The 18,636-nt window shown below is 44.9% G+C and overlaps 1 protein-coding gene across 12 annotated transcripts in view; it reads left to right on the top strand.

The window, feature by feature from the left end:
* The window catches only part of LOC122531154 (tensin-1), a 174,341-nt gene that overhangs the window by 148,176 nt on the left and 7,529 nt on the right, over nt 1-18,636 (top strand). For 11 of the 12 annotated variants that reach the window (XR_006307208.1, XM_043658831.1, XM_043658828.1 and 8 more), the window contains 4 exons: nt 9,051-9,334; nt 9,664-10,283; nt 17,227-17,440; nt 17,647-17,838. Coding sequence is in view for 11 of the 12 variants with exons in the window: in XM_043658831.1 (XP_043514766.1) it covers nt 9,051-9,334; nt 9,664-10,283; nt 17,227-17,440; nt 17,647-17,838 (1,310 nt within the window). In the remaining variant the exon portion in view is untranslated. The remainder of the gene's footprint in view (nt 1-9,050; nt 9,335-9,663; nt 10,284-17,226; nt 17,441-17,646; nt 17,839-18,636) is intronic. The other variant, XM_043658830.1, reaches the window with a different exon arrangement.

Below are 18,636 nucleotides of genomic sequence, written 5' to 3'. Positions count from 1 at the left end.
CCCAGCGATCTACTTCTATCGTGGAATTTGGAATTCGAAATTTCTCAGCAGGAGAGCGTCGCAGGATTCTGTCGAACTTTTTTCACTCGCATGCAATATATCTGAAATTTCTACCGATTCGTTCTTCTCGCGCAAAGAGAGAAATCCTCCACATTGTCTCCGATTCTTCGCCAATTCTTGGATTTTCCTGCGCAGATAATTTGAAAAGAGACGAGTTACGTCGAGCGTAATAAAAAAATATCATGTCGGTTCGTTGATGAAACGGAACGAACTGAAAACCACGGAAATCCATGGAGTAATAAATTTGATTCGTATCGAGCAGAGTAAATTCGTAAATAAAGAATTACATCCAATATCAAGAACCATAGGAAATGCAAAATACTCTTGCCCCTAAAACATAATAATTGCTAAGTCAAATATTCTAACTGCGTCCGCACTGCGTTCCTTAAAGACTGTAACCTTAATATACAAAGTTTATATTCTTATTTTGTAGTTAGTCCCACAGAGTTTTCCAAAGTTTCCTAAATTCAAAACGACAAACATTTTGAAATTGAATACTATCATTAGCTAGCGACGTAAATAGCAAATAGTGTATATATGTGTGTGTCTCGTCTTTTTGTTACGATCTGATCCACGATTTTGCTCAATTACACGCACGCTGACAAAGCTTGACTGTTAAACTCCGAGATCACCTGTAGGTATAATACGAATCGCGACGAACAAGGCACGTACGAAGCGATACTCGTAAATAACGAGCGTGTAGTTGGCACCGATGTTAAAACACATTGTAACGCGTCCTGGAAATTAGTAGTCGTCGCGTGCGGCGATCAAGCAAGCGTTCTACTGCTGCTCGTACGAGCGGAACCCGCGTAGACGCGTATTACGCGTTATGGCACGTGTCCTTTTGCAAGCGAGAGCCGACGAAGTGTGTACTCCTGTTCTTACCTGAACGCGAGCACGCGTGTGCGTGTGGCCTTTCCACGCGCGTTTAATCGAGCCGTTGGACGATGAATTATTAATTACCGGTCATTCGTTTGCACCGACCTGCCGCCGGTGTCTCGAACGAAACTGCCGTAGCTTTTTTACGAGGAAGAAACACGTCGACGAACGTATCGACGATAATCACCAATGAATCTTTTGACGATTCTGAAAGCTCGGTGAATAACGACTACTGAAGAGAATAATCACTCAAACTCCGGATTTTTCATTCGCGTTCTCCGTCAATGTTAATTGCACGGGTCTTTCGTTCTCTGAACAATCCCACTTGATGGAATGAGTTCTGTGTCGGTGTTCAATTAATCATCAGATGGAAATTGTTCGCTTGAATCTACGTTTCACCGATATATACCGAACAATTGTACAGTGTCTGTTTTTAAATCTTCGAATCGACTTACCCGATTTCCTATTGTTATTCGAATTTCGATTCTCGCGAAAGCAATTATCTACCATCTTTCTCACGATAGTGTAAATTCGTACGAAAATTCGATCTAAGAAGATCGACACCAATTACACATAAATTCCAATCCGAAAAGCGTGTACGAAACACAGTTGAAGGAACTGGAAAACACGCAGAGGGAACCAAGCAAGAGAGAGCCAAGTTGCCATCGATTCTAAGTAGCCTGATTGAAGATTCCAGAGACAGATTGTGTCAGCACGTTGCCCGGCGTAGAAAGCAAAGCACCGAATTTAGTGGCACCGGCACACGGTGAGTACCGTTTACTCGCGGCCGGGGCCGGGGCCGGTGCGTACACGCACGAAATATCGACTCGAACGATCGATCGACCACGACGAGGACAACGACGAAGCCAAGAGCTGATCGTGAGTGCGGAGCTGAGTGTTGCCGTAGAAGGACTGGCGACTGGAGGCCAGTCGAATAGAGGGGCCTCCGCGTGAACACGCAATACTCGCCCGAAGAGTGTGAGCGCACACATCTGGCTTCACACAGGTTTCACGCAGGTCAGGAACCACGTGAATACGATTCGTTCTCGTAGAGAAGCGGAAACTGATGGTTGAAAGCTGGTGAAGATGCACCGAGTTCTTTTTTTTTCTTGTTTTTTTTTTTTTTTTGTAATAAATATAATGGAACGCGAAAGTTGAACGCTTGGAATAAGTAGAATGGGAAGGTTTCTGATCAGACAGACTCTTCTTTGGGACTCGATACGTAATACTTTCAGTTTTTATCGCTGTTTATCGATTTGAAGCATGGTTAATTGCACTTTGATGTTAGTCTCTGGTAATTTATGATAAAAAAAAAGGAGATAAGTAGAATGGGAATGTCGTTGGACAGACTTGTTTGATAGTACATTTTGTTTTGTACTCGTGATATTTGTCGATTTACAGTGCTGCGGATTATACTTCGATGCTCGCAGGAGAAATTACTTAACCTTAGTTAAGATACAAGTTCAATTTTCACAGACGAAGTATACTTTTCTTCGGCATTGATCTTCAAGTATAACTCGAAACTTGTAAGAATTCGATTCTCTTCGGCCAGCTATTGAGTCGCAGTTTCGACACAATTTGACAATTCGACCTGCCGAAAGGAAGCAAGTATAACGTCCAAGTCGCGCGTTAGGGTCCAAACACGTGTAACGATCTATTTTCAAGCCAGACGCGCTAACAATAAACTACGCGAAACGACGCTTCTACCGCCAATTAGCTCAACCTGTTTTGCTAAAACCGATTAAGTACACGGAAGTAAGTAGGTACCTTGGGTACCGCAATCGTGCACGCCTTCTCGGTACGGTGGCACGGTGTGTACGCGTGTTTACGCGTGTTTACACACACCGTGGAACGTGGAGGCAGCAGAAGGAGAGAGACTTCGCCGTGGCAGCTTCTTGCGTAGGAAGAAACGAGGTCTGCCTGCAATGACGATGACGATAAGCCCCGCCGGTGTTGCTGGTGTGCTGGCGAAACGATGGTGTGCGGTGACGTAGCCGGGTGGTGGTGGTTGATGCTGATCGCGATGACGGCGGTGGTAGTGGTTGGTGATCAGCATCGTGCAGCATTTGCAACGTACAGTGCCGTTTCTGTGCTCCCGGTGAACGGAACACGCGTTTCGTCTCTCTCGTCGTCGTCGTTGCCGGCTCGAGCCGTAGCGGAGAACTTCGCTCTTTCCACGGTGGATCACCTCGGTGAAACTCGATCCTCCGTCCACGGTGGACGCAGTCTCCTTCTTCTGGTCTGATTCTCCCTCGAGTTGCTCCCGAGCTGTTGCTGGCCCCCTTTGGAACCTCGATCAAAGGTGAAGTTAAGTCACAATCTTATCTCTGTTACGTCAGCGACCATTGACGAAGCATGGTTCGGTTTGAAATTCGTTCTTTCACTCTCTCTGATCTCTTGTCTCTCTTATTCCTGTGCGCTGGAATGATTTCTCTGTAACATTTCGAAAGAAGAAACTGCTCGAGTGGGAACTTTGAAATTTCGACAAGAGAGAGAGAGAGAGAGAGAGTATTGTCAAACCACGCCCCCGTATGGATTGGCATTTTTGTGTCCGTATCGTAGCCGAAGAAGGTATATTACGTCTGGATGGTTGCCCACTTCCCATCGGCGTCTCATGAATCTCTATAAGGCCGTCAAACGAGTAATTCGTCCGTACGTCTCCCTTTCTCTTTCCGTCTCTCTGTTTCGCGCGCGTGCAGCACCGTTCGTCCCATCCTCGTCTCGCTTCTCTCTCTCTCTCTCTCTCTCTCTCTCTCTCTCTCGTTCTCTTTCTCTCTTCGCCGGACCCTCTTACGGCTCCGATTCTTTTCTGCCGCGAAGATAATGACGGTCCGCGGCCGACGGCCGCGTATGAATAGAGAAACCGTCGGAAACCGGCGGCCAATGGCGAATTTTACTACCACAAGACGGCGAGAGTAATCTGCATCTGAATCTCGTGAATGGCGGGAAAAGGAGGGCGACCGGCGGAAGGGATGGAAATGGAACAAAGAGGGAGAGACGCCGGGCCAGGGAGAACGGAGGAAGAAGGGAGAACCGGCCAAAGCGATGACGTCTCCGCGCGAGAATCTAATTACCATATTCACCTCGGCGAGGCCGCGCGCGCGATCCTCCCGGTTGCAGGCGGCTTATCAACGCTACAACTACCAAACTGGTCAAAATGACCATTTTGTAATTTTTTTTTCCTTTTTTCTTGGCAGAGGAGAGATATTTTAGAAGGGATACAAAACAGTATATTTTTAGAGATTTGAAATTATTTTTCACAAGAACTTGTGTGTACTTTGTTGTATCGAAAATGTTTTACTTTAGCATCTCTGATGGAAATTTTACGTTTTAATCGCCGGCTCTAGCGTTCTAGCGTTAATACGCGTGCACGAAGGGTTGCTCGAACGATCGATACTCCCGGTGAAATCTGTAATATCGGAGTATGTACACGTTGCCTCGATATATTTTTCGTTTCGTTCACACTGACGCGCGATATCTTTTCCAGCGTTTGACCTGGGATATTACGTTCTCTGGAATGTCGTATGTAAAGTTACGTACGTTACTAAACGGCGCGAAGGAGAAATCTTCACACGAGGATAATAATACATACATACGCACTGATGACGAAGGAAAAAAAATTCGTGGTTGGGAAATGAGGGAGAGGCATTATCGTTTGAATAATTCGCGATTGATGGATAGATCGAAAAGCAACGGTGCTGAACATCTGCGCTGTTTTAAAGCGTGAAATCGCGTTGAGGATCATTTCGAGACGTTAGAAGAGACTGCCCGTCGATGAAACATCAGCGTCTCGTCGTAAAACATTTGTATATATTTTTCAAAGATTATCATAATCGAGTGAAATACGTATAAACCTAGTTACAGTGGCTATTAACTGCATTCTGTTTCGCGAATATTTCAGTAAAATTCCAAAATACTTTAACTACTCGAGCATCTCTTATCGAATTCAATTGACGATTCTATTCATCGAAGTCGCTGGAATATAGAAAATTACTTTGTTTGAAATCAGAAAAACGTTTGATTTGTTTTTGAAAAGAATGGCGTCTGAAAGATCTCTCGAATCTCTTTCATCGCGCGTCTAATATCTCTCGCGTTGAATATAAAACGTTCGTCTCGTTTGCGCTCGTTTGGTCGTTCCACAAAACGATGGTGTCTTCCACGAATGCCGGGGTGAATATTTTCGCGTACGCGTTTCTTAATCAGCGACAACGCTTAATCAGAGGCGTGCGTGAAACGCGCGTGCCGCAAGCATTAAAGAGCGCGATACGAAATTAGATCGCGGCCGTTAGACGACTGCTCGTCGCTCGCTCCTCTTCGCTGAAGAAGCGGCCAAGCTGTTAATTCCATCGTTTACTTAGCGAGGTGCAACGAGTGCAGTGGCGCGCGCGATGTTCAAGCCGCGATTGTTTACGGCGGTCAGAGCTCGTGGAAACGATCGTTTCTCTTCACCACTTCCGAGCTCGGACGCGAGCTGGGGGAACGGTCTCTATCTCGCTGAGAGATACCGTTTATCGCTTCCTCTATCGACCCGATTTAACAGCTCGCTGATCGTACACTGATACCGCGATGGTCTTTTCTTTTCTAACGCTTTGAAGTAATGTCTATTTGTGACGAACAAACGTAGATATAAGTCGTTTATTATTGGAGATGTTGGAATCAACAACAATTTCCGTCACGGTAAAAAGCGGGAATTTTTTCAAATTCTTTGAATTGAAAGACTTGTATAATGTGTCGAAGATTGTATGAAAAAAATGTGCATTAAGAAGATGGATCTCATAATACTGCTTAATGTATGACGTTCGTAACTCTTTCATTATCCACGCAACACAAATCGTTTCGAACCAAAAAAAAAAACGATTGATGCACGAGCATCGATGCATTCGATAAGAATCACCGAGAGTTACAATAGTGTTTCGCTCGATCGTTCCACGTTCTTCGCTGCAGCGATCGGTCGACTTTTTTCGCGGCGATGCAAAAGGATAGAGAGAGAGAGAGAGAGAGAGAGAGAGAGAGAGAGAGAGAGAGAGAGAGAGAGAGAGAGAGAGAGAGAGAGAGAGTAACAACTCGCAACAACAGGCGACGACGAGCAGAAACGTAATCGTTCGCGTGGACGTATCATTTGGCACAATAAATCCGCGCGAATCGTGAGCGACCATTGGCCGACGGCGACACCCAGCTACACTTTGGACAGTCTGCAGCCACAGCTGCGGCCTGTACACGTGTTGACCGTTCCCGTTCGTAGATTGAACATCGTCCTCGATGTTTGCCACGACGATTAGCGTGATCTATGCCCTTCTACCGCGACGTCGAGTCGATAGAAATTAACCGACCGCGGCCTGGGTCGCTTCTAATCGCGATCGTTTTGAATCAATCGAGACTCCCACGAAGAGGATATTTATAATTCTTTTGGGGGATTGTTCAACTTTTTATTTCTAGCAATTTGACTACTAGTAAGCGCATAATTCGTGCGATCAGAGCTACATATACACAACAACTTTGAAGAAGATATTATACTTACCTCAGGCAAGATGAATAACGATCAGTTCCACCGAATCGCTCGAAAACCTTAAATCTACCCTTAGGACAGGCTTCCTCGAGACGAACCTGGGTGGTCTTCTCCTTCGGGTGGCAATCGATCGATGCATAAAACATTCTTCTCCTTCTTCTTTCTCTTCTTCATCTCTCGAGTCAAAAATTCTCACGATACAGCAATCGTTTGCGAATCTCATTAAAAACAAGTTAAACTTCATTTTAGAAGAAATGCATGACAACTCCAGAAGAAGTTTACGCTGACTAGATTTTAATGTACGCATCGCGTCGCCGCACAGTTGGAGAAGAAGACTCCTTGTTCGCGAAAAAGTGAACGATAAGGGTATCAGTGCCGTGGCGGTACTTCTAGCCTTCTTATCGCCGCTTCGCAAATATTCGCTCCAGTGATTTACCACGTCGTTTTCGTTTTCATTTTCGTGCCGACGCCATTTAGAAGCCCCACCGCTCGTCCACGCGGCGAAAGAGCCTCGCAACGATCCTCTGATCTCGATCGCGAGCAACAGGCTGGTCGTTGGCGGTGTGTTTCGTGTTTGCGCGCCGGTGTTAAATGCGTTCCATCTGCTGGTCAATGGTAGATTGAACGGCGCCGACGACGTTGGCCAAGAAGTTTCTCTCGCTTCTTCTATCCGCGAAAACAGAACCGAGCGAGGAGGAAGCGAGTAAAAATGATTTATGGCTTTCGAGAAGATGCGTCGTCCAGATATAGCGGACGCGGATTGAATTCTGATGGAACGGCGGTGGTGGGGGATCTTCAAAGAGGATCTACCCGGTGTCCTTTGTGGAACGATCTTGATGGATATTGGCACGATGACGTGGTTGCTTTGTCTCGTCCTTTAAGATCGGGAGCAAGGATGATTCCTTTGAGTCGAGCGCCGGATCATTTTTAGTTAAAGTGAAGTACCTACCGTTTTGTAGCTTCAAAAGAAGTCTCGTCTTTCGTTTTCTTATATTTCGTCCAATTTCTATTTCGGGTTATTGAGGATTATCACGACACGAATTGGAAGGTAATTAAATTACCTGGAACTCTCAAAATGATCAAAATGGCCATTTGAATATTTTTGTTCACATATAAAACAGCGTATTTTTGGATCCTCCTTAAAAGTTTGTGTCTCTTTTACTCTATCGTCTCTGATGATTAAAAATGCAAGGAACTTTAAATCCTTAAACATCGAGCCCTTGAAAAATGAAAGAGCGCAAAAACAGAACAGCGTCTCAGTTTCTCAGAAAATTCGTTGCTTCTGCATTTCTACTTCGTAGCTCCAAAAAATACTTTCCGCTACGTTCCACGATCGAGGAATTAATTCCCCGATGTAAATTCTAATAAAACCTACACACGCGCGAGTGTCCACTAGAATCGGCAGAGAGGCAGAAACCATCGACGAGAAATGCTCGAGGCTAATGGCGTATCCGCGAGTGTCGGCGTGTTTTAAAGCCTCTCTTAGAAGAGCCTCTCTTTAAAAGCTAGACTCCTCTCCTCTCTCTTTCATCTTCGATTTCAGTCTTCGTTCGCACGGAACGCAAAGAACGCGCTTACATCGGCCCCTTTGAAAGGGACATCTTTGCGTGTCATTTCCGTTTCGTCGCCCGTCTGCTTCGAGCTATCGCCGCGAGAAGAAGCTACGGTGTTCATTGTATTAAACATTTCTCGTCGGAGAAATATATTTTTGAGGAAAGGATTCACGAAACAATTGTGTGTCTATCGGGAGATGTCTGACACGATTGCACGCGTCACGGGAATTCCTCCATCTGCTCCGGGGACTGAAGCGTGAACCTCGGCTTTCCACGCTCCCGATCCGACGGATAACCGACCGCGACAGATATTACGTCAACCGCGAGCACGCGAATTATTCTAGCGTGACACGAGCGACGAGGATTAGCGTTAAATTGGCGCGACGTGCTGGAAGAGGGAAGAAAGAGGCAGGAGGGGGAGGGCACATAGATCCGAAGTTGCTCCTCGGTTCTTAACCTTCTGGCTCGCAATTAGTCTCCGCCAGTTCCATCGGTCAACGATTTACAGTCGATTGTTCCCTCTTAACGACGGCCCTTTGTTCCTCGGCGTCTGTAGGAAATTACGCGAGCAACCTTATTACTCGCGGACTCGAGTGCGCCGTTTACGTCGAGACATCGAGACATTAAATTAGCAGCAGCGTTAATAACATGCACTTTGGTAATTAGTAGCCAGCGAGTCGAGAGTAGGATCGACCGAATTCCGTTCCGTTTCGTTTCGAGGTGGCAAAGCTGGAGAAGCTTGAGGAATTTTTTTTTTTTTTTTTCTTTTTGCTACGAGTAGTCGTCGAATGAAAAATTCAGTTTTCTTTAACATCACTCTTCGATATCTTTTAAAAGAGAAATTCTCGCAGATTGACAAAATTATTGTTAAAATTGTCTCTCTTTTTAAAAAGTGTCTGCCTCCAACTGTTAAAAGATTATTTTTTTATAATGTTCTCGCGTTGTTGAACACTGTTGAAACAAACTTCGTTATTGTCAGGTTGAATCATCGGTCGTTTAACGCCGACCGGAGCAAACACGAAACTCGATCTGATCGCGTAATTTTTGTTCAGAAGGACGGGAAACGCCATTATCACCGCCACCACCTTCGAGCTCCTCCGTTCAGACATCACCTCGCGGATTGGGTTACACCTGCGGTCCCATAGATGGATCCCTGTACGCTGTGGTACACCAGGGTGCTGCCGGTGGTGCCCGTGGCTCGCCATTGACAGTTTCCATGGACAGCGGCATCAGCAGTGCTCCACCGCAACGACCTAGTCCACCAGAACCGGAGCCGGATAACCAGGCTCATGGTGATCTCGACAAGCTTCTTCATGATATGATGCTTACTGTCGAGGTACGCCCATAAACCAGTGTCATAAATTAACAATTAGCGTCTAAACAACTAACAATTAGCGTCTAGACAACAATTCTAAGTCTAACTGTAACAAGTGTCACAAACGTGAGTCTGATTTGTTACCTTCATACGAGACAACAAGTGACGAACAATTCCTTGAAAATAGAGATAAGCTTGTAAGTTTGAAACACTACGTAATAGAGACGTTGAATTATCACTGGATATTAATCCTGGAAGGTCTTCCACGCCTAGATCAACGCCATTTACCGAGATAACGAAGATAATATTCCGCCAATAAGAATTATATTTCTATCTTTCTTTGGGCACAGTCGATGCCGGATCCTCCGTCAGAGGACTACAGAACAGACAGGAGCGAGAAGATGTACATTCAGGAGACCCGTAGCTACAGCAGCCACGCGAGCAGCCATTCCCCGTCGACCTACTCAACGCTGAAGGACTCGTACAGGAATTACAGCACCGCGAAAGACTCCAGCCCGCCGTACAACTCGAGCAGCAGTTACAGCACCCTGAAGAACGAGTACCGCGAGCCAGTGAAAATCGAGCACCGAAGGGAGGAGTGCGAATATCGCATGTCGCCGGATCGAAAGATCGCCGAGGCCACCACGGAAGTCTATAGGAAACACGCTGACTCGTTCTCGCCACCTGGGAATATCGATTACATCGACGAGGACATCCCGTATCACGCACGACAGACGAGTCAGCCGTTCTCGTACGGCGCCACGTCGGACATGATCAAACATCAGAAGCTTTCGTCGCCATCCCTGGTGAGAAAGGCGTCTGTACGAGGCACAGCGCCCGTGGTGGACTTCGAGGACATCCTGGGGGAGAATTCGAGGAGACCCATCAGTCCCCTGAGCCCAAACACGCCGGATCCTCCGCCCGAGTTCGCCAATGGTCCCGCGAAGAACACTTCCGATCACGTGGACGGGTGAGTGAATTATGATATTTTTTTCTCTTCTCCTTTTTTTTTTTTTTTTTTACATTAAGTTATAGCGGCGGAGCAACGTGATCTTTGTTAAGTCGATACGTACGGTGGTTATGAAAAATATTTGCACGCTGTTTATATATTAATTAATTGCATCCTGGTATTAAACTTTGTATCTGCAAAAGTTTTTGCGACCGCTGTATATTAAATAACTTTTATAAAAAGCACGTTGCTCGCCTCGTCGATAGTTTTGTTCGTTTATATCGTAACATGGGGGGGGGGGGGGAATTTTTCCGAGAGATAAAGTGGGATTCAAAGAGAAACGCGACGTGAATATGTAGTTAGCCGGGAACAAATTGCTCCGGCTGTAAACATTTAGTTTAGCCATGGAAAATTGCGCATTACGTGTCCAGAAGATAAATAATAAAGTAATTCCATTCATAGTAGAGTGAAAGTTTCGTAGTTCGCATCGGGACGGTTCATTATTGTTTCACTCGTCACGATAATGCCGAGTTCGAAACAGGTTCAGGAAAATATTGACTCGAAGCTTTAATTCGTCCGTGTTCGTGGATTATGAGATATTCCCCGGAGAAAAATTTCGTTGAAGTTAATTGCAGAGGAACTTTTGGAATCTTTTCTTTCGAACTTTTTCTTACTCTCGATAAACTTGAAACTTCCACACTCTGCTCGGCTCGTAGGAAGAACGATCTCGTTTGAGGTAATTACAACAGGAAAGGTAGAGTCTTCTTGTTATTTCTGATTCACTTCCGACAAACTCGAAACTCCCGTTTATAAAATCATTCGCGAAGAAAAACTCGGACGTCAAGATACTCGGCGAAAAGTTACCATTTCGAACAAACTCGAAGCTTCCATCTTCTCTGTCTCTCTCTCTCTCTCTCTCTCTCTGTATATTCTCCCCAACTGATTACGGGGTGCTACGTTTCTCCTGGCAATGTTCCCGGCCGGCGTTAACATCGTGCGGCCTCGGTCGCGTGTAACAAATCCCATAATTAAACGCTGGCTCCATCTCTAATAATAATACGTCGCGAGGCAAAACACACTTTGCCGCGTTTCGACACGCTCGATGAATATTGTGAAACGAGAGAGAGAGAGATTAGCAGGTTTTCCTTCGTGGAGTCTACCACGAAGACTCGTGGAAGACTCGACACGAGTGCAAGTGGGCCATTCCTCTGGCAGAGCTTCCAGACGACGACGACGACGACGACGCGATGATCGTCTACTGAGAAGTGTTGCAACTCATCCTCCGAATCGGGAACCGCAAAAGAGTATCACGAAGCTCGAGGGGAGGGAACGGCGGAGAGACGAGGACAGAGATCAGCCGGTGGGACAATTAATAAATTGTCTACCCATAGGCGGACTGCGATTGCGACGCAGTGCGGTCGTCGTATTTCTGCCAGGAATGGCAAACGCGGTCGTTGTGAGTCATTGTCGCGTCGCCCGGCCAAATGGAAAAGAGAAAAGTATCGGTGCGGATGCGGACGCCGTTGGCACAGACGCGTCGTATCGCGTTATGAAATACGAGTTTCGCGGTCGGAGGATGGATACTACGAGCAACAAACACGACCCCGCGCATTGTCGTCTCGTTAATTCGCCGTTCTGGAACATTGCGTTTCAACTTGGAGATGTATCGACGCGCGTAGCAGAGTCGACGTCTCTCCGTTTGATGCACGACTTTTTCTATTTCTTTCTGTAAAGAATATATATAATTATTAATTATACGATTACACACCTGTACGATTCGACGTTTATTCAAAAACGTGCTGCAATTCGTTTCGTAGTTCGCATAAAATCCAATTGACTTTCGTCTTTACTTCCGAGTGTCATTTACAGTCTTCTTTCTGGGGATTTCGCAAGTCCTAGACGATCCTAGAAGATTCTTCTGTTTTACATTATTTTCCTTTAATATTTTATTGTACTGCCAACTTTCTTTACATTTACACATTCATCGTTCGGGAGATTCGGTCGAAAAAATATCGCCAGCAGTTGACTCCTTTGCGTGGATTCACATTTACGGTAAAGATCGCGACGATGAAGCTCTTCGACGAATCTACACCGCCCAGCTACGGTGTTACAACACCGTTGAAAGAAATATTCGCTCGTCGTTGACAAAATTTATCTTCTAATTGTCACGACGAGCGAGTCGACAAAAGTTCTGTTGGGCGCGGCGAGTAATTCGGTCAGTGAACCAGCGCCGGTTGATGCTCGTGATACGAAATCTTAGCCGGGGGACAAGGAGAAAGCAAAATGTCCCGGCTGAAAATGCTTAACAAGTTTGTTAAAGCAGTGTGCAGTCTTGAGTTCGTCGAACCGGACGCGCGGAGCAGTCGTCTCGTAAAATAGTCGTCTCGTTTTGTGTATATCGAGAGTCGCTGGAGGGCTCCGAGAGCCGTGAAAATAAACGTCCATTCTGCGGCAGACCAAGGAGCAGGCCAAGCAGGCCAGCCTGCGAAACCGCGAGTTTCGCCTGGATATTTATGAAGAACCGCGATCCGCTACGATGGAGAAACAGGCGACGTCGTTTATGGTCGAGGAGGTCGACAGACGTTTGGCAGGTCTGCTTTCTCAGCCGCGCAAAGAAGCAAGGCTCTCCTTTCGGGGCTTCACCGTTCGTTCCTTGTCCATCCGATCCTGGCTCTCTGCTTCCCGATCGACGCGTAGCTGTTCAAACTCCATCTACGGCGGCTGTATACCTCTGAAACAATCGTTCGAAGTACCGGCCACTGTCTGCGCTTTGCTCGACGCCGTTCGCTCTCGCGACAGAGAAGAAATTTTCTCCTGTCTCTACATTTTACTAAACAACTGTAGAAAGGTAGCATAATCAATTGATTTTTAAATGAAATCTAGAATGAGGGGATTAATGAAATATATACTGTCTCATATATAAATTATAAATTTAAAATTTTAATAAAAATGTTAAAATTTTTTTGTGGGACGACAAGGTTCTATAGATATTTTGTATTAATTTACTTTTGTATTTAATATAAAATTTAAATTAATATCTAATTGGGAAAATTATTAAATTTAATAAATTTTAGTTTTTAGAAACTTCAATTTAAGAAAAATATTTTGATCTTCGATTTAAAATTAATAGAATAAATTTACCTTAGGGATAACAGCGTTACAGCAGACGGTGCAATTTAGAAACTTAATACGTGGTTGGCAGATCAAAGTGCAGCAGATTTTTCCCCATTGTCTTTATGAATATATATTCTTTTCAATACCAGATTCTCGGTCCTTGGACAGTTCGTATGAAAATTTTTAATATCCACATTCCCCGGCACAGTTTACGATTGCACGGGAATTATATTTGAATTTCGTTCGCGAACGATACCAAAAATATATTTGAGTCTGGTTAATTGAAATCCGAGTGTTTGAATGCCACGATAAGTACGATAATGTTTAAATTTAACTTTTCACAACCACTTTGGAATTTACCTAACCCAAACCATCGACGATTGATTCCATTAAGGGACGTCTGCCATATGCGAGGAATGAGAAACAGAAACCACGAGAAACAGAAGATTCTTGCTTAAAAAAAAAGAAAAAAAAAAAAAAAAAGAAACAGATACAAGGAGAGAGAGGATTCCTATTTCTGGGACTCCGGCCGCTCTCTGACATAATTATAAATATAGAACAGACGAAACGCGCTAAATCGGCCGCCACGAGACTCCAACCCTCTTCTTCGTCTTCTTCTCGTTTTCACTCGCGGTTCGCTTTTGTTTCCCCCTCCCCCCTCTGCGCTTCTGCAACTGCATTTTCTTTCCGCTGGCAATTTTTCCATCGCCGGCGGAGCCTTCGTAGAAGCAGAGCACGCCGCTCGGATACGGAAGTCATTCGAAGTAGAAGCAAGCGCACAAAAGCGGCTCGTAAAGCCATCGCGCAATTTTCCTCGACGAGCTCGCGTTTCCGACGTCCTTTCCGGACTATCCTAGACCGAGAGGCCGGTGTTCCCCTTGCTTCTAGCCGCGCTATTATTTCGGAAAAAAGAGCCCATCTCCCTTCTTTTTTTTTTTTCCTTCTTTCTTTTCAGACCAGTGAGAAATTCACCGGTACTCCTCATCGACCAAGTATCACCTCTCGACCGAGGCGCCATTGTTAAACTCGTGATCATTCGTGAATGGTGGTACAAATTACTATGAAATCGCTATTTTTTTTATATAGAGCGGTGTCACGCGTTTATTATTTCCAAAAATCGTGAGAACGTATTGTGATCAACAGTGACTTGATTGATCAGGATATATTGGAATGGATTGAAGTTTTTAAAGTCTTGACACACACCACCTGTGATCTTTAACTTGCCAATAAAGGTACTTGGTTCACTCGTCGCGGACAATTTTCACGTGAATCGTTTTGAAATTTTATGAATAATAACGTGACACGAATTTGAAACCAATCTGAAAGTGTGTATATTGTAAAAATGACGCAGTCGAAAATTTAGCAGTCCAGCGATTAGATTCGTAGTTGTTGCTTTTAAACAGGCTCACTCGTTGGCGCGTTAGTTTTCGCTGGAAAACGAAGCTGCTTCGTATCCGACACGCGAAATAGCGCAAACGATTTTGAAAGTACAGGTCGCGTGCCCAAGGGGGGAGAAAAAAAAAAGAGAAAGAAACAAAAAGGGAAGTATCGCATGAACGTAACGAGGCGTTTTATTATTCGAAACGCGAGAGTCTTGCGCCGAGAGAACGAGATAGCATCCGGTTTATTTCAATGGGAGAGAGAACGCTCGCGCTCTCGTAAATTCGCGTCGTTGGATTTTTTATTTTGCAGATGGAAGACGGCCGTTTTAATTTCACTCCCATGCGTGTGTGCGTCGTTGTAACAAATTACGCTTGTTTGCGCGTCCTTATGGGATTCTCTCGTTACTTTATGTCTTCTGAACGACGATTCTTTACGCTCCGGTTTAATTAATACATTCTAACGAGAAAAAGCGTAGAAACAGTCACGGATGAATGAATATTTCTGGGCCCGGTTATGTGTTTTTTTATCGCCGTTTTAAATATTTTGAAAATATCGATATAGCAAGAAAAGTGTTCCTAATTGTGGAAACTAGCGCCAGCAGTCAATAAGGAAAAAACTTTCAAAGGCTGAAAAAATTTATTTCTATAAGGGTCAGCTTTCTGGAGATATTTTTCAGATTTCTTTCAGAGATTTATTACCTATTTCTAAAACTTTATCTTCTGAAAGGAATCAAATGACAGTAAGAAATCAACCGCGGTGATTTGCGACGGTCCTCTCTGCAGTACTCGAGTATTTCGAGTAATTGCAAATCCTAATGAAATCGAGAACAACAACAGTTTGGTTGGTTTCAATCACTTTTCGCATACAGCCGCGAGAAACAAGAAATCACGAAGTGCTCGCTCCAAGTGTTCCAGTTTCGCGTTCGCAACTGTGGTAGATCTTCCCCGAGCTCGTTACTCTCCCTCCCCATGAAAGGGTTAATTTCCCGTGAATCTACCAAGTACCGAGAAATCCTATTTATGTCTATTTCGCCGTCAGAAATTCACAACGGCCGTTTGATCTCCCGGGCAAATTAACTTCTCATCCAAACGCGACTTGCGCGCCTGAGACTCTCGGCAACGGCGCAACAGAACAATCGTTCATCCTTTAATCCGCAAGCTTCATTAAACATCAGTTTAATACTTGCATCGTAAACGAATCCCCCTCTCTCGCTCGACTATTCCCTGATGAGCATCGTGAATGAATTTGAAGGGCCGTGTCGCGAGGCTATCGTTGCAAGCGAACGGAATTATTTACATCTTCATTACGATGAAATTTACTTCCACGCTGTAACGTCGGTACACAAAGCACAGATTCAGTTCCCGAGTAAATTGCAAATTCTGCTCAGTTTGGTAAACTTGGCATTCAATTGATATGTGTCTTTATCTGTAATATCTATATTTAGATATTTAATATCTATTTAATTTAGATATCTATAATATCTATATCTATATATATTATCTACAATATATAAAATATATTATTACATTTTTTTATATCTATATTTTATATTTTTATCTTTACCTATACTTTATCTATAATGTATAAAATATATTATTATATATTTTATATCTTGATCGTGATAAATAGACTTTTGAGCAGGAGTCTACTTTCGCGAGCCAGCGTCTTTTCGATGGCAAGGGTGTGGTCGTTCCAACGATATATATATATATGTATATAGGTATGAATTTCGTTAGACGTTAACAAAAAGAGGAACGACCCAAGCAGAGGAGAAACAAGCGGTCGGTTTGTGGTACCGAACGATTTATTACGAGCGGCAGCGCCGCGAACGAGAACGCAGGCAGAAATCGATGGCCCGAAGCGACCTCATCGATCAGGATGCAATTATCCAGGATCTATCTTGGTAGGAGGTCCTGATTCCGGCCTTCTTCTTCCGAGTGAGACCGTGACGTGGCCTCTTCTAACGAGGCTTTGTTACACGACCTCGCACGCGTCTCGCGTTCCATCTACCCCGAGAAAGTAGCTTCTCGTGTTTTCGCGTCGTCTGCTCGCGAAACTCGCGAGTAACTCGAGCCGGCGACTAGCTCCGCGTTGGGCGAAGAAAGCGAGGAATCACGATTCTCTGGATGGAAACAGCTGCTGTGCTCTGGTCGAGCGGAGATTCTAATCTGTGACAGGCGACAGAGAGAAAGAGAGAGAGAGAGAGAGAGAGAGAGAATCGCGCGTCGCGCTTTCTTTCGCCATTCGTCGAGCGAAAGAATTATCCCCCGACGCTGTAGAAACGAAACTTTCCAATTTCCGATCCGAGAAACTTGGAAAACTCGGGATTGACTTGGAATTTTGTCTCTTTGGAAAATTCCCTTGGTCGGAGAACTTTCGTCAAAGTGGAAATCTTTTTTTTGGTGGTCGGAGACTAGAGACAATTGGACGGTTATTACGGGTTATGCCCTCCTGTTCTTGTTCCCAGATTATCGTGGCTGAGGCAGCAACAGTTGAAACTCGCGGCGAGGAGGGACGAAAGGAACCCGGGGAAACTTTGGCGACAGGAGACTGGAAATCGCATGATCGGCGAACTGAGAAGCTTACAGAGAGGTAGAATGAGGCACGACGGTTATGCGAGCGACTCCGCGGTGCTCGACGACGACGACGACACGTGGATTGTCAACCCCACTTCCGGACAGGTGAGAAACAGAGACGATGAAACAATCGTCGATCATTTTTCACTTTGTCTCTGTATTTCTACTATTAATTATCTACAATTGCAAATTGATTTTTACTTTACTCCGATATTTCTTTTTCCACTATTATTCGTGACTACTCTGGCAGTTCTACCATCAGTCGCCTACGTTGTAATTAATTAATTAATTTCTTGATAATTCCACATTAGACGCAAACGAGACCGGCACCGTACACATCAGCGCCAGCCAGTCCTCTGCTTCCGCAACGTTCCAGCAGCCGGAAGTACAATGGTACCGCCGGAACTGGTACTCTGGGAAGGCCGCGTGCAGAGAGCGTGAACGAGCGTCCCTTCATGTCGGTGAAACGTGCCTACGAATACCGCAAGTACAACGACAGCCAGGTAAACGAACAACTACCGATACTCATATCGTGATTGATAGTGATAGATAGTTGGACTGTTAAAAAAAGAAATAGGAAGAGAGAGTGGCGTTTTTGCCGTCGTCGCGGCGTACGTACGTACGTAAGCTGGAACCGATCGTGATTAACGAGTACTTCAAGATGTGCCAGATGCATAAAACGTTTTGTCGTGGCGCGCATAAAGCAACGAGAAGCACGCCAGCCGATTAGGCGATAAACGTTTATTAAGTCGTCGGCCGAGGTTGGAGAAAAAAGCGGCGTGGCGTTACCCGAGGCGGTCGTCTACTTGAAATAATTGTCGGTAATAAGGATAATAAATCGTGAAACGGCGGCACGATCGATCCCGGGTCTCGCGCGAATGAAACGGCGGCGGCACGAACGCTACAATTTAGTCCCTGGTAGATTGTCGACCGTAGAAGCAGCTCCCACCGCACGCGGCCCGGTGTTTTATGGCTATGCCGCACAGTTAGATCCTAAACAGCAAGAAACAGAGCCCACTTTACACTTCGCTGACTTGGCTTCGCGGAAAAAAAAAGAAGAAGACAGACCGCATCCTTTAAAGTCGTCACGAGTTACTAGTTTAACCCTTTCTTTTCTCGTGTTTTTTTTTTTCCTTCTTTTTAGCCAAGTTATTACGTAGTTTATTGCGACACTCGACGATCAGTACAATTAGAGATATAATAACGTGACGTGTATAATAATGTTTCTCGCGTAGAATCTGTCCACTTGGTTCGCGAAATTTTTCCGACTTTTGCATACAATATTTCCGACTTTCAATCTA

Source organism: Frieseomelitta varia, unplaced genomic scaffold (assembly GCF_011392965.1).
Source record: "Frieseomelitta varia isolate USP_RPSP 00005682 unplaced genomic scaffold, Fvar_1.2 scaffold_379, whole genome shotgun sequence".
Classification (NCBI taxonomy): domain Eukaryota; kingdom Metazoa; phylum Arthropoda; class Insecta; order Hymenoptera; family Apidae; genus Frieseomelitta; species Frieseomelitta varia.
The sequence above is the reverse complement of the archived record's forward strand: the minus strand, read 5'-3'. Positions and strand labels throughout refer to the sequence as shown.